The sequence below is a fragment of the Plectropomus leopardus genome, chromosome 6 (genome assembly GCF_008729295.1).
Source record: "Plectropomus leopardus isolate mb chromosome 6, YSFRI_Pleo_2.0, whole genome shotgun sequence".
Lineage (NCBI taxonomy): Eukaryota > Metazoa > Chordata > Actinopteri > Perciformes > Serranidae > Plectropomus > Plectropomus leopardus.
The window spans coordinates 22,705,681-22,722,287 of NC_056468.1; the positions used below are offsets into that span (position 1 = coordinate 22,705,681).

Genomic DNA, 16,607 nt, shown 5'->3' on the forward strand with positions numbered 1-16,607 from the left:
AGTCAGCGCCACAGCCCGCCCAATAACTTCATACACGCCCTATCAAATGTCTGCTAACTGCCAGATACAACAGTCCTCGCAGCTAGAGCCAGTATGAGTTGTAGTCCACACTTACGTAATGCCTGTTGTGTCTGACTGGCTTCTTAGCGCACGGTGCGTGGACTATTAGGCTGAGCTTCAAGAGCAGTGGGAGATAGTTAAGGCTGGTTACTTAACTTTTTGAAACGAACTGGCTTGATTTCTTGTAAAAACATGGAAAGATGGCAAAAACTGGCAAGAGATAGGTAAAAAGTTCCTAGAAAACTGCCAGAAATAGGCAAAGATTAAATAAATAGAGAAAGAAAGAAAGAAATAACTGGAAAAGATTGAGCTAAATTAAACAAAAATAATAAATATTCATTATAAATGTATTTACGTATGTACTTTAACCTTATTTAAAATGTATGATTATAATAATCATATCATTGGTTTTCTTGAGATTTTTCCACTCAGTAGATAATTCTGTAAGTATTCTCTATCTCTTAAGATGGATACATTTCCACGTGTGTGTATATATATATATATATATATATATATATATATGTATACGTGTGTGTGTGTGTGTGTGTGTGTGTGTGTGTTCAGTTTGTGGTACATTTCATGCCATAATGCTAATTGCCTTTTTCCCTCCATGTTTTTGAAAGAAATCAAAGCAATCTGATGACGTTTCAAACGTGTAAATGCTTTTGAAAGGCGCCTGGAGACAGCACAAGAAAACTGATCTAGGTTTCAAAGGGTTAAAACGTACAGGGGAACAGGCTAATATAGGAGAAAAATGCTGATATGACCCTATAAGTCTTAATTTCCTCATGGCAACAGTGCAGTTCCGCATTTGCACATCTAAAATGAATTATTCAGGTGTTAAAATATGCCTAAAAGAGGGCCGATGTAATTACAATTGCAAAATATGCCCATTTCCATGCACTTCCGCCGCGGCCTCATCCTGCACTTGCTCCCATTGAAAGGCTCACAATAACAATATTCATCACCACTCAGGCCTCTCTTATTTGCTCAGCCGCTTGTTCTGTGAAGCGGAGCTGGTTGCATGGGCGGGGGGACGGCAGCAAGACCGACCGAGAGTGACGCAAAAGGAGAGGCCATTATATTTCCTTCCTGAAAAAAAAATCTGCCCAGCTGGGAGTTTATTATAGCCACTGGAGTGCATTTTAAAATAGACTCAATATGGACTTGTACGGAAAGGTAAGGCGCATGATTTTATTATAAAGCTGGAGAGAAGGAGAGCATCACACTCTGAAACCATTCAGATAAAAAAAAAAACTGAGCTGTGACAGTCTGACAGTTTTCCAGTTTAATTTCAGTTTTCTCTCGCACGACAGGGAGCGTCTGTAGGGGTTATGACTATGCTGGTTAAAAAAAGAACTACAAAGCTTTATCCACAGTAAATCACCCAGCTGCTAACAGCTGTGTCGCGCTGCATGCTGGATAATGTAGTCGCATCTCTACTTTCGATGCCGCCCTCCGCCTCTGCGCCGATGCCGCGTAAAAAAACTACAACCCCCGTCTCCTTTACCCACCCCGTGACGTCAGAGACACGCACGAGACGCACTTTTTCCCCTTTGCTCGTGCTCATCTCACGCGAGCCAGCCTCGTCAGCTCAGGGGCGCGTGCCACAGCCGAAGCGGAGGGGACAGCTCCCAGGTGCTGAAACTGGTCGGCGCTCCAAAGAGAAAGCGAGACACAGAGGGGGGAAGGAAAAAAGCAACGCCTGCATTAGACACAAATACAAATTCTGCAAAAACAGGGGCAGATACAGATAGAGCCGAGGCCTTCAAAACAGGTTTGTTAACACAATGTCCTCAACGCGTTTTTGGTAGTTTGCGTTTATTAGCAGTTATGTGGAAGAATTTCGTTAATACATAAAATGACCTCCTGCCCAGAATCGCTCGTGTAGCACTAGCTGTCATGCTGCTCCCTGCTCATATGCATCGCGTAATTTCATAGCAGATCTTTGCTTTTATCGTGTGTAAATACCAGCATTGCACTGATATTCTGAAAGCGGTGTCCTTGTCATTACTGCCTCGGTGGCGGAAGCGAGCAGAAACCCGGTGCAGGATGTACCGGATTGAGGTCCGGCATCTTTTATATCTGGAGAGGCTGCAAGGAGAGCTCGGCTGCTCGTGCTTGGCATAGAAGCGCAGAGGCTTTGTCAAAACATTCACCTTGGAGCAAAGATGACTGTGCTCTTGACATCTTGCTCGTAGTATCCAATTAGGTCGTTGATTGCTGACAGCTTGCACTGAAATGCTCGGTATATATGCAGATACATTTCTACTAGTCCACATCCTGTGTAGAATATAGCATATTTAATACGGAAGATTTATTGTCTGGGGAAATTTGATTGTATTTCTAACAGAAAAGCCTTTCAAATGTAAAATCAAAACATCAAATAACTGTTAATCCTTTGAAACCTGGATTGACATTAGTTTCTTGTGGTTTGTTCAGATGCCTTTCACAAGCGTTTGAACCTTTGACACCTGAGCAATTTGGTTTGATATCTCTTAAAAACATGATGAGCAACTTGACAAGAAATGTCCCACACACTGAAAAAAAAAACTGGAAAAGGTGACAGGAAAATGAAATTAAAATTAGTTAAAATAAACAAATAAAAAGAGAAATATCAGGAAAATATCAGAAAATAATTATATAATTAAAGTTAATCACATTTTAAATTTTTAGCACTTTTTGCTAGCCATTTCTTTGTTTTGTATAACCATTTTTCTTTGCCTTTTGTGTGCTAATTTTAAGGTCATTTTCTTGTAACTTTTTACCAAGTTTTTAGCTAATTTGGGGTAATTTCTTGTGGAGCTGCCTATTGCCTCCCTCCCATGTTTCTGTATTAGCTCAGGTTTCAAGGGTTCAGTGGTTAAAACTGAATGAAATTTAATGTTTTACTCCAATGTAACAGCTTATATTTGCCGAGTACATAAAAAAGTACTGTATCTGAATTAAACGTTGCTCTTTAGATCAAACAGCAACAAGATCGATTATAATAATCCTTTAGTTCATCATTTTGGCTTTAGAGGAGACAAAGTCAGCTTTTTAAAATCCTGGTTATCTAATACTCATCAATACAACAGCTTGCTGCGTTGGTCATGCTGGTTTGCCTGACACAGCCTTCTGTCACCTCTGATCTGTGGCCTGCACAGGAAGCTCACTCTACGTACAACTGAAAAACAAATAATTAGTTTCTTCTGTACTTCACAGCTCTGAAAAGTCAAAGTGAAGCTCTTTACATGTTCTTTTCAGCGTCTCTTCTGCTTTTTTTTCTTTTGTTGCAGATGGCTGCCACTCAGGATGTGAAAGGGAAGGGAGAGGGAGGGGATCAAAACTTTGACTACATGTTCAAGCTGCTGATCATCGGCAACAGCAGCGTGGGCAAAACGTCCTTCTTGTTCCGCTACGCCGATGACGCCTTCACTTCGGCCTTCGTCAGCACAGTGGGCATCGACTTCAAAGTAAAGACTGTGTACAAGAATGACAAGAGGATCAAACTGCAGATCTGGGTATGAAATATTAACATCAAAGCATTAAACATTTAGAAGAGAGACAGATAATGTTTGATTTCTGACCAAACCAAATGAGACAAGTGGAATATAGCAATCAAAGATTATTTCTGCTCATCCTGCTCTCCTTGGCTAATCAACACAAGTTAATTATTTTTAACTCTTGCAGAGCCCTTTTCTTCTCCAAATATCCCACCTGTATTTAACCAAACTCTGTCCTTTATCTAGGATTTGTATAAGCTCTAATAATGGCAACAGAAGAAGAAAGAAAACACATTTAAAGACTACGAAGCAGCATCATACGACAGTTTCTTCTGCCATGCCAACCGTACACAAATTAATTCAATTAAACTGAGAGCATTTGCACATCAAAACATAGTCAATGTGCAGAAGAAATCATTGCCCTCTTGTCCTCCAAGGTCTCCTGGAGGACTACCTAAGCTCTAAGGGGGCAGGGGCTCTTCAGAAATTCCCTACCCCCTTCGTTTCTCTGCGTCTTTATGTTCCTGTAGAGTGACTCCTGTCTGTAGGAGGCTGTCATTGTATGCCCACAGCCCTCTTTTTCCTGAACCTGCCCATATCTTTCTGTGCAGATCGATACGTTTCAAAGACTTTGACAGGTTGGGACTTGATGGCTGTGCACTTGGCTGTATAACAAAAAAAGTCGTGCACACACGGGACTACCTATGCATTAATTAATTCCGTTTCAGTCAGGGTTTTTGTCTCTAAGGGCAGATGCTTGCTTGGTATGCTTGGACTTACTTGTCTTTTAATCTCTTGTTGTTTGCATTATATGTATGTTCAGTCAAAGTATGGAATGGGTGAAGCTGCGCATATGAGCTTGTAGATGTGATGACACTGCAAGCAATTCTTTAAAACAAGAATTCTTCCTCGAGGGACCTTTTTCTATTATTGATTAAACTGACGACCGCTTACTAAGTGACATATTTTATGGGTATTTCATATTATCTTAAATGCATGACAATGCCAGTACAGAACAACTGAAAAACTGTACAATTAATCCAGATAGTGAACACATTAACTGTGGGAAGTTACAGCAACTGCAGGAAACAAACGATTGGGATGAACTTTGAACAAATTATTTCCTGTAAATATTGCATCAAAGATGAGTTTTCCTAATATATTAGGAACTTTTCAAATAATTCTCTATCTGCATTATGTATAATTTCATTTTTTTAACAAACATAAATACATAATAGGCTTCTTTTTTCGACAAATTTAGTATTTACTCTCGCTGATGCTTGGCTATTGTTCTATAAGCTCTTTGATCGTTTTAACTGCACACTTTTTTGTTGCAATTTTTAAAAAGTTTTTATCTTAAATAATCTACACTTAAAAAAAGTATTTCATTTAGTTTTCTTTGAGTAAATTAAAAAAAAAAATACAGAGCTATAGGCTTACTAAACATTCCTTAATGAAAGTTTTCTTATACCTTAAAATATAGATGGCCTCGTGACCCCTAATGAAGCTTTGATGACTTTTTCTGGGGTCTAGACCCCCAGGTTGTTGTTTTTAAAGATCAATTTCACTCATAAAGTGATATTTACCACCATTTTAACTAAGACATTATATAATATTAATGTTTGAATTTCAGTGCCTCAATTCACAATAAAATAATCTGCCCATTTTATGTCCTAAGTCTTGAAAACATGTGGCACATAAGCTGTGTGCTTAATCAATTGAACAAAGCTTCAGGAGAGGCTGTATTGTGTTTCCGTGGTTTAACACTCCACGATGTTAAGTTGGGAGACAGATGGAAGTCTCAACGTTACTGACAGGAGACTAGTAAGTGTTAGTTTGTCAAACTGCGGGGAAGAACGCAGAAGCAACACCTTCCTCAGAATGTGTGGGAAACTGAAGAATGTCTGAGGCTGTTTAATTAGAGTTCATCTGAGCTGTTGAAGCAGATACCGCAGAGATGGTGAAGGGATAGATGTGTAAAAGTTCCTCTCTTTCTTTTTTTTCTTTTTTGTGCTTCACTAAATGGCCACTTTCCTTAAGATGTTTTTCTCTCTCCTGTCACAATAGTTGTCCTTAGCGGCAATTAGCCGCCCCCAGACGTTTGGTGTTTGCTAATTACACAGAGAGACAAAGAAGAAGCGTTCCAGCAAGATGTGAAAAAAATATATTTAGAGAGTGAAATGACAGGCTTATCAGGATAATGTGTATCCATCAATGGCAAAGACAAGCATATCCAGGGAGAGAAAGGATTGCCCTCACATCCAATTAATTGGTCGGCCTTTTTTTTTGTTTTTTTTAATTTGGGCTCAAAAAGAGCTGATACTTACAGTAAGCGGCCATTTAAGGTGATAACTATTGACTCCTTGTGGTAGACACATCATTATCTGCTGAGCGATAAAAGTGTCAAAATGCATCATAGAGTTGTCCCTGTTGTCATAGGCTGAAGTGAATGAAGCACATCACAGAGCACTGCCAAAATGAACCCTCATGAAAAACTAAAACTCGCTTTACTAAATGAAGAGGAGTTCAGGCATGTGTCAGCCTCCACTCACTGCCTCTCCACTTGAAGCAGTCAGCTTCTTGGATTGATTTCTGGTGAGCTGCAGACTAAAAGCGAAGCTTTTCAAGGAGCTCCAATTCACGGGACTCAGCATTTTTTCCCCTGTCCTGCTCTTCTTTTTAACTGAGAACAAGTGAACCAGCACACTAAAATAGCCTGGAAATGCAAAGGTCATTATCAAGCACTCGGATGAGAATTAATAGGCTACTGAAATGTCTAAGCCTTGGAAATCAAACAAGAAAAAAAAAAGACGTTAAACTTGTACATCCTGTATCAGGACTTGATGCATCCACAGTTATACATTAATATTGCCTCAGATATGAGTTTTCCTAATATATTAGGAACCTTTTCATAGAATTCTGTTATTTTATTTTCAGAAATCATACATACATAATAGACATCTGATTTGACAAATTTAGTGGGGTTTTTTTCACCAATGCTTGGCCATTGATCTATTAGCACTCTGATCGTTTTAACTGTGTACTTTTCTAATGTGTGTTTTTAAAAGCTTATATCTTGAATAATAATCTAAACTTAAAAACCCAATTTTGTTTTTTTTAACAATAAAAATTTAAATGCTAAGATGTAGGCTTGCTGTATATATATTTTAAAAAGTTTCTTATACCCCTTAGAATGCTTCTCTTCTTTTTAACTGAGAACAAGCTGAAATAACACTGAAATAACCTGGAAATGCAAAGGTCATTATCAAGCACTCAGATGAGAATTAATAGGCTACTGCAATGTCTAAGCCTTAGAACTCAAACAAGAAAAAAAGACATTAAACTTGTACATCCTGTATCATGACTTGATACATTCAAAGGTATACATTAAAAAGAAATCAATAAAACATCATTTTATGCAGTTCAGAATGTCACTCCCCAAACTGTGCTATTTATAAAGCACACACTGGCCACTGACATTAAAGATGCGCGCGTTCACGTGCTTCTCTGGTGTTATTGTAAACCGACAAAAGGTCCTAGCTGTGGTGTGTGTGCTGTGAGCTCTGTCTCTGTGGAGTGAAGGTCAGAGCTGTCCTCTGGCTATAACAGGCACACTGTTGCAGCCATGTGCAGACTGACAGAGAGCAAAAACCACCGTGTGCAGATACAACGCAGGGCTGCCTGTCGAGCTTTTGTTTAACAAGAGCCAAGTGGAGCAGCCAGGAGTGCTCCATCATGATTCACAGACGCCTGCAAACACATTTGTTGTGGGTGGGAACAACAGCGCAGTAAACATACAGTATAAACAGGAGGGGCATCACTGGGATTTTATCATTATATAATAAAACAATAAATCTACACATGTGAACAAGCTAATATTGCTGACTTCACATCTCTCTTCCTTCCTCATGGACACACTACAGAGGAGCTTCATCTGTCTGCATCAGGAGCTATTAGCATTTTCATTGACATCCTGTAGCAAAGGCTGCAGTGGACGCCTGTTTCCAGGGTAATCTGTGTACAATGGTCTACTCCTCGAATGCTGTGTAATCACTCGCTTGCTTTGCCTTTGAGCAATTTGTTCAGCCTTATCACAAAAAGCAAGCAGTTTCCCAATGTTGAAATCATTTTATCTCTATTTTTAGCCCCCTTTTTCTAGAAATGCATGCTCTGAATACTGCACCACAGAGTGTTTAACACAGCTGAACGCTTATTTCATCGAGGAGAGGAAAGAATCAATCACATCAGCCTAAACTGAATCTGGCATCTTATCAATGCAAAACCAGAAAGGCAGTTAGTATAATGATTATTTCCACATCACAGACACAGCAAACGCAGCTGTAAGTACATGTAGATCCTAACTTGTGCTCAGAAACTGATGAATTTCTCAGTATGTATAAATAGCTGCATATTAATAATGCACGTGGCTTCTCATTTACCATTATGGACTTGCATATTATGCGCAGAGCAGGATCATGTCAATGTTGCAGAGCCTGACAGTGTAAATATCAGTCAGCTGGCTAACAGCAGTCCTAAATCATGTTGTCTGTGTGTAGGACACAGCAGGCCAGGAGCGCTACAGGACCATCACCACTGCATACTACCGCGGGGCCATGGGCTTCATCCTAATGTACGACATCACCAACGAGGAGTCCTTCGGCGCTGTGCAGGACTGGTGAGTTGTTCTGGGCTTAATGTTGGCCCATTTGTAAAAAATGTTTGCATGTAATGTCATCTTTTATTACTTTTTTCCTCTGCAGGTATTATTGTATTGTCATGAGCATCAAATACGGGCTTCCTCTTCGTCACTGTAATGCAATCAGTTGATATCCTGCATCTTTGATATTGTACATGTTTTTTCCTTCTTATGAGTCAAATATTCAGTTAGCATCCCTGCTCTAACAGCTACAGTGCATTTCTCTCTGTCTGGTATTTGACAGTGTTATTTAGTGTGCATCTTTGTCCAGCTTGGAGGTCGAGGGGAAACTTGTCAATTTTATGGCTCTCGTCCATTCATGAGTCACACAAGCGTCTGCAGACTGAACAGCAACGTTCAGCCAAGCCCACATGTCGGTGATTTAGGATGATGCATCCATGTCTAAAACAGGACTTGGAAGGCGACGTTCAATTGGCTGCAGAAACCAGGTTTCTGGGTTAGGATTGTAGCTCTAAAAACATGCACGCTCTCATCGGCACAAACAGTTCAGTACAACAGCTTTGGTGAAATACAGAGGAATTTCAGTACTGCCAATTGGAGATAAATGCGCGTTTTGATTTACATTTTGCTGATGTTTCTTCTCACACCCCAACTCTCCACAGGTGTTGTGGTGAGAAACTGTCAATTTCCATTTTATTTACACCCTGCTGTCCTGCTGTTATCTCTGTCTGCCAGCCCCAAAGAGATTACAGGAGCACAGAATGAGCTTTTTTTTGAGAGGAAGGATTTCTGAATCATCACTGTAATAGTCTCATGATGTTTCAGCTGCAAAAAAATGAGGATATGACTCAAATAGACTTGATATAGATGGCGATATTTTTGACACTTGAAGTTCAGGTAAAGCAAAAATAAATGTGTGGAATGAATCTGTCACAAAAAATGTCTTGCCAAGTATATAAAATTAAGTGTCAAAACCATGAAAAAATGAACAGCAGTCTCTGCTCTGAGACGCTGGGGGCATGTTTGCTGGAGCTTGTAGTTTTATATCATATTAGTGCTGTTACGTTCACCCGTGTGTGAGCGGTGAGTTCTTCAAGCCATCTTAGGTCTTCTAGCCAAATAACAACATGAATTAACAAGTCTGTTAAAGGTCACAATCATATAAGCACAAGCAGAATATCTGTAACTAGTGTACCTTTCATTTTAGCTTCAATCAGCTAAGCAGCCTGCTGGTGGTTTCTGGTGAATGTGAACGTGAATAGTCGTCTGTCTCTATGTGTCAGCCCTGTGATACATCGTGCAAATATGATAATTATCGTATATCTGGCAACACTGCTGCTCGCAAATTGGTCGAATGGGTGGTTGTGCGGAAAACTCCACCTCCAGAGAGGTCGCTTTTGTGCAGACTTTGGCTTCAAATTATGTCACCGGCGTAAGATGGCAGCAGCCATAGTGCATCATCAAGCAGACTTTTAGGACAAAAAATCCTGGATACAGAAATAGTGAAAACATTTTTACTCGTCTAATTCCACAATTCAGCACAACACAGTTTCCAGTCTTTTCACATGTTTTCAGTGAGTATTTTCTAACATGTACTGTATAATGCGATCAGAATGAAATCAACAATTTTGCTTTAGCTGGACTTTACTCTGCATGCCACTTGGCTTGCTCCCATTGTAGGTCTATGACAATCACTATTAAGGCCAGTGTCTGCTTGGCCCTCATCACTTTGCTTGCAGCACTTGACAGCTGCTTTAGGAAGCACCTTTCATGGTTAAAGCAGCTGTGTTTAAAGTGAGAAAATGGCATTCTTGGGGATGAAACATTTTAAAGAAGCACAACTGGGATGCTTCACTCCATTGTTAGCATGAATTGTGTTCAAATTCTCAGAATTATCAGCCTGATTTGTACTGGAATAGATTTATAGTCATTATATACAAGAAAAACAAGAGGTTCTTGTACAGAGAGGTCGGAGCCAGACACGCCTATTATTCTTTTAAGGCCTGTCTGACACTTTGATGTAACACTGCAGTCTGAGCACTGTCTGTGATGGGTATCTTAATTAATGGAGCCAAATGTGTCCCTGGCAGCGACAATCCTGGAGAGTTACCTGGGAATAGCAGACAGACACAGTACACAAATCAGTCCGCTGTACACAAGGGCAGAGGCTCTGCTTTTTTCTGCCCTGCATACAACCAGAATTCTTTTTTTTTTGCCTTTGCCACAGGCTTTAATTCCAGTTTCTCTCTCCTGTGTTCCTTGTGACAAGGTTGTAGAAAAAAGGGGTTGCCATGGCAACGTCTCCTTCCCCGACTGTGGCTGAATTAAGCTTGTGACGTGCTCATTTCCTGCCTGTGACAGAGACAAAACAGGGAAATATTGTAAAACTGAGATCAAATATCAGACTTTAAAAGAAATCATGCATATTAATTATGCTGCACACAAATTGTTTTTTTTACAGCAAAAACTCTCAAAGCATTTCCACTTTGTAACTTGTCCTCCAGAGGCTTAATTGCTCTGGTGAATACAGACCTTTTATAGCCTGCATATGTAGCTCTGTTAGACTCGATACGAACACAAATGTTTTTCTGTCAGGGAACATTATCAGCAGTTGGCTTCAAAACGACCCACATCTGAACTGCTATAACAAGTCAGAACTGGACAGCGAAAGAGGAGGAGTGCCAACATCATGCTGCTGCTCTCTCGCTCTCTCTCTGACTTGTCGTTTCTTCCTCGCTCTCTTACTGGCTCCTTCTCGACTGTTTTCAGCCTGTGGTGTGTTAGCTGCCCTACTTTTAGTCAGACTGCATCACCACAGGAGATATTTGTTCCCTAAATGCATTCTCAAAATGTGTTAGAGCGGTAAGAACGCATCTCTGATGACTCACAGTCAATGTGAATGCTGAAATTGTCAATGTTGTCATGCAGGAACACTCGACATGGCTCACAATGAAAACAATTAGTGCATATGCAGGCAATGCCATATTATATACAATATCTACAGAGTTAGGAGGGTTAAAATGTGTTTCACTACAAATTACTACAAAATACATGCCCTAAAATGTATTTTTTTATCATATTCCATTAGATTACTCAAACTAAGTAACTTACTCTTAATACTTTGGGTTACTTTCAACTTTCTTGTGATCTCTCTCCAGCCAGTTGCCACCTTGTTAAGGTTTTTGTGGTGAAATGAGGAGGTGTTGTGTAGATAACTCTTGAATCATCTGTCCTTCGTTCAGTGCAGAATAATAGAATACATAGAAACAGGGCATCAGACAAAGTTCAGCTCAAAACAGCAGCACTGTGTTTGACGCTCACAGCCAGTTAGAGCATTCCAAGAGAAAACAATGCAATCAAACTAACTCTTGTTCATGTTACATTCAGTTACATGGTGGAGCTAATTAAACAACGAAAAGAGTGTCCCTTGAAGTAATCCATTTTTAAAGACTAAAACTGTACTGTAATTAAATACGGAAACTCATAGTTTGTATTTTAAATACATAACCTAGTTTGCCCGCATATATTGTGTTAATCCCCTTAACCCTAAGTATCTAGTTTTCCTTCTCAAATTAAGCAAACAAACCTCTCTAAAATCATCATCCTGGCTTAAAGGCTAAAGACACAGAGCTAAAATAATGATCCACACTTGCAACATGTGTGCATCCTCGCTGTAGTAAGCCATTTTCTAGTATCAAAGCAGTGTATCCCACATGTCTCATTAGTGACCATAACTAAACCTGTGTAGCTACAACACCCAGCAAGCTGTTCGTAGCACACGCAATAAACAGCTGATCAATCAGAAGTTGGCAGGAGCCAGAGAACAAATCTAAAGGAAAGGATGAAAAAATGTCAAATATCAACGTCAACTTGCCGGAAAATAGGGAATGATAACCTACATCTGAGTAATGGTGATAACATGTTTGCAGCGCAGATCGGCAGTTGACCCACTTTCCCACTGCTGCTGTCAGTGACTCAAATACTTCACGATGCCAATGTAATCACGGTTCACGACTGGTCCAAATGGTGAATGAACTTTACATCATGTCCTTCACTCTGCCATCTTTCATGTTTCTGCTCAGAAACAACCCTGATTAGTTAATTCTGAGGTTATTAGAATAAGCAACAGCATTTTTTGTACTGTGTTTTTTTTTGTTTGTTTTTAATTTATTTGTTTGTGAACATGCACAGGTCAACCCAGATAAAAACCTACTCATGGGATAATGCACAGGTGGTTTTGGCTGGAAATAAGTGTGATATGGAAGAGGAGCGAGTGGTCTCCGTGGACAGCGGTAGACTGCTGGCAGAACAGCTGGGTAAGTGCTGGAGCATCATTTACCCCTCCATGTCTTTTGGGATATCATCAAAAATACTTCTAAACACTGTACATAGGTGTGTTAATATGACTTTAGGCTCTGGGGCAGCAGCAACTTCACAGGTCTATCAATGAACCTGCAAGATTCATCTGTGGAGAAACATTAATAGCTGGGCTCTACTGTGTCTTCTTTACTGTTAGGTTTTGCTGTTGTATGTGTTTTGGATCTCGATTATCAATTTTCATGCAAACAAAGCCTCTTTTGTACATAGCAAAATTCCATTAGGATTTGTTTTCTGAACCCCCAACATTAAAGTTTAAACTGCACATGCTTAACAGTAAACAGAATATGAAACCCATCAATATAAGAAAATACTTCAACAATAAGTCAAGGCAAAGTTAGGTCATCTGCCAGTAGGACTGTGTGCACAGCAGCAACACAAGAAGATCAGTCTTTTCGTCTAAAAGCCCCCAAAACATATCAAAGAACTGGTATAAAACTGAGAGAAAACCAGATATTGTCTTACCTTTCTGGTGGTCTTCTTTGCTGCTTACTCCTTGATTGTATCTTAAAAATTTACGGCCCAAAGAATGTCACGCTCAATGGACGTTAGGATGAGATGGCTCCAGGCCAGGTGCCAGGATGAAGCAAGCAAGGGGGCAGTTAAAAATTATGAGGTTGCAGTTTTGTTCATAAAATGAAATTCATTGATTTAACCATGCAGCAGCCTCAGAAAGGTTAAATAACACCAACATAAGGCTTTTATTTAAAATTAATAAGTGCATTGTTTTTAATCAGAACCTAGTACTAACAGAGTTCTAAATATTTTTTGAACAAATGAGGGATTTCTGTCAAAATCAGCAGCTTTGTGTGGCTTGTCAGCTTTTACTCTTTTTCTTTCTGTGTCTCCATCTGTCTATTGATCTCCTTCACTATATTTGAGTACCATAGACAGCAGGGCCCTTGCAGTCACATCTATCTTGGCCGAAAATTTGTTTTGCTATTTGTCTATACATGCATAAAAACCAAAAACTACAACTGAGGGAGCTAAGTCCCTTTCAGACCCCTCCTGGCTCAGTCTTTCTTGTTTTGAGGAATTCTAAAATGTGAGGATATGTTTTGTTTAACACTTTTCAATAACTATCAGAGCTTACCCTAAAAATAAAACAAAATCAGTCATGATTTTTGGCTTAGTCGGCCACGTCTCTTCCTGTTCTCATGTCACTTGTTTCCCTCTCTTTAAGGTTTTGAATTCTTTGAGACCAGCGCCAAAGACAACATCAACGTGAAGCAGACCTTTGAACGCCTTGTCGACCTAATTTGTGACAAGATGTCCGAGAGCTTGGACACTGATCCAGCGGTCACCACGGGAGCTCCCACTGCCAAACTCACAGACAGCGCTCCGCCCCTCCAGCAGCCCGGATGCAACTGTTAGTGACTGATGTCGGGAAGCAAAGGGAGGTGCAGCGCAGGTCCTGTAAGATGGTAGAGTGTGCAGAGTTTTGTTCTCCCTTATCACTCCTGCTAGCGCCGCTTCCTCTGGACTACAGTTCAAACCCTGTTTAGTGGTAGAATTACAAATTGCCGTCGTATTATCTCTCAACTTTATCACCTTATATCAAGAGCAGCGTAACCAGACAGACATGGCTATTGTAAAATGTGTAACATTACAGGATAACTAGAATATAGAGACACCATATTCTCATTCTTGAGCTAGTTAGTTAGTTTCTAAACTCAGTATGTTTGATAAGGCTGGAAATAGTCCATAGTCATGATGTACAGGTAACCCTTAAGACCTTTAAAATCTTTAACACCTAGAATAAAATGAGGGATAGAGTCAGTGAATGCATTAGTTTTTATTTTTTGTACAGTATGTGTTTTCCTTTGATAGGATAAATTTGTCTCCTAAAGCTGCCAAATCTATGATTTAGTGCACTATAGGATGTAGCGGCTTTCTTTTTTGTTGTTGTAATGAGTGTGTGTCTGTTGTGTGACTGTACAGTAAGTGAGTGTGAGGTTGCATGAGTATTATGTCTAAGTTACAGATGAGTGCAACTTTGTCATCTTAAAAAAAATCATCTACCTTGGATAAAAAAGTGGCCTTTTGCATATTCAACTCGGCCTCTGTACGTTCCTCTGTCAAGCTTACTTTGGGAATGAATCCAGTATGTATAATGTTGATGTGATTTCACGTTTTGCTGTCTGTAGATGTGTGATTTCTCTTATATCTGTAAATCTTAAAAGCAACTATTTCTCCTTGCTAAGCCTCTAAGATGACCCTTTATAGTTTGCTGCGATGAGCATGCTGCCAAAACAGTCAATCATATGTGCTTTTCTAATCTAAAGATAGAGCCTAAACATCCTTAACTCTATATGATATCAATGATCCAGCATTTCATTAAATATGAATCTCACACTGACAAGGCACACTACAGTGTCTGATATACAACTGATCAGCTCTGGCATGGAATAAACAGCCATATATAATTAAAGAATATTGTTTAATTCAGCATGCTAATATTTCATGTTTGTGCTATAAAATTTAGTCCCTTCTTAAAGAAAAATCTTAGTAAGCTGCGTAGAAAATCATAAACAAACAGTAGTTTAAAATGGGGATGCAGATATAAAAGCAAATATGAGGCATAAGTATTTGAATTTTAACAGCTTTTGTATACTTTTTTAAATGTTAAACACTGCTTAAATATATAGCACTGAGATATTTTACTTTTAAAACCACACATCTAAATGTATTTGTACATATATATATAAAGAAATAGATTGGGGTTGCTGTTAGATGCATCAAATTCAATCAATTAAATCCAAATCAAGACCATTGAATTCATAGCATTTAAATATTTTACTTTGAAAAGCTATGAAATTAAATTTCTTGATCTGCAATTTTAAAAGCTGAATTTGATTTTTTTTTTTTTTTCAATGTTCATGAATTCAGAATTTAAAAAGTAGGTTCAGGTTGCTAAAGTTCAACTCAGCAAATTCAGATCCAGAAATTCAAGTTGAAAAACGTCCGCAATAAACATCTGAGCTTCAGGTCTGAATAGGTAATTGAGTCTTCAAAACAGCTGAAATTCAGTTTTTTAAATTGTTAAAAAAAAAAAACAAATAAGAAATTTCATATTTTAATTTTAAACAGGGGAACTCAGAAAAAATACGTTCAGAAACATGGTTTTAAAAGTGAAATATTCAGCCCATTCTCACTCACAACTCTTCAGATACCACCGCTTTGTCAGTGTCAGTCTCAAAAGAGGCGTCAGTATGACACACACCGGGCAACTACCATAATATAAAGGGCTAGAAAGTCCGTATGGGGTGGGCGGGTCCAGCAAACCCTGGATACAATGCATATAATAAGTTGTAAATTGATGCCATGCCAGAACTTCAACAACAGATCCATAATGATACCTAGCGCATAATATGTGGATGCAATCGGCACTGACCAAGCGGCAAGATTAACAAGTTGGGATGAGAGTTTGTTGAGATATTTCAATGCTATGAATTCAGTAGTTACTAATTTCACTTTTTAAGTATTCATCTGCTGTTAAAATTAAAATATTTACTTCTTGTATTTGCTTCCAAATGCAGACATATACATTACTCTAGTGGTTTTAATGATAACTTAAGTCCATATAGTAGCCTGTTAAAGTTGTAGCTTATTTTAAAAATCCAGAAAGCCTTTCAGTTCTGCAACTTAAAGAAAAAAAATGTGCCAAAACATTACAATTCCTTTAGCATTGTCAGTTGTTTGTTGCATAGTTGGATAAAAACTCCAAAAAAATGCATGAAGCCAGTCCTGACTTATCTATGTAGATTTATATAAAAAGATGGTGTATATATCACTCTGTGTTACAGATTTAGAAGCATTATCATAGCACTTGCTATGAAATGCAATGGGCCAATAAGTGCAATATTTTATGAATGAAACCCTGTACATAGTTTCTCCTGTCCTCGAGTACTCTATCTGCAGTGTGTGTGTGTGTGTGTGTGTGTGTGTGTGTGTGTGAGTGTGTGTGTGTGTGTGAGTGTGTGACAGTTTGGCTCTGAAACAGATGTACAATCCACCCCCCCCCCCCC

General features: G+C 39.1%; 1 protein-coding gene across 2 annotated transcripts; it reads left to right on the top strand.

Annotated features, from left to right (window-relative positions):
* The first annotated feature begins 1,182 nt into the window (after nt 1-1,182).
* rab3c (RAB3C, member RAS oncogene family) lies at nt 1,183-14,549 on the top strand. 2 transcript variants are annotated; one of them, XM_042488041.1, is made up of 5 exons: nt 1,183-1,239; nt 3,339-3,563; nt 8,102-8,220; nt 12,394-12,518; nt 13,763-14,549. In XM_042488041.1, the coding sequence occupies exons 1-5, from the start codon at nt 1,222-1,224 to the stop codon at nt 13,951-13,953; spliced, it is 678 nt and encodes a 225-aa protein (XP_042343975.1). In that variant the 5' UTR covers nt 1,183-1,221; the 3' UTR covers nt 13,954-14,549. The 2 variants fall into 2 exon arrangements, with proteins under 2 accessions (XP_042343975.1, XP_042343976.1); XM_042488042.1 differs by lacking the exon at nt 1,183-1,239 and adding an exon at nt 1,631-1,837.
* Nucleotides 14,550-16,607: the final 2,058 nt, after the last annotated feature.

Bases quoted from the DNA above. Each gene is read 5' to 3' on its own strand.
- rab3c (XM_042488041.1), top strand. The intron at 3,564-8,101 runs GTATGAAATATT...GTCTGTGTGTAG, and splicing joins GGATCAAACTGCAGATCTGG to GACACAGCAGGCCAGGAGCG. The intron at 8,221-12,393 runs GTGAGTTGTTCT...GAACATGCACAG, and splicing joins TTCGGCGCTGTGCAGGACTG to GTCAACCCAGATAAAAACCT.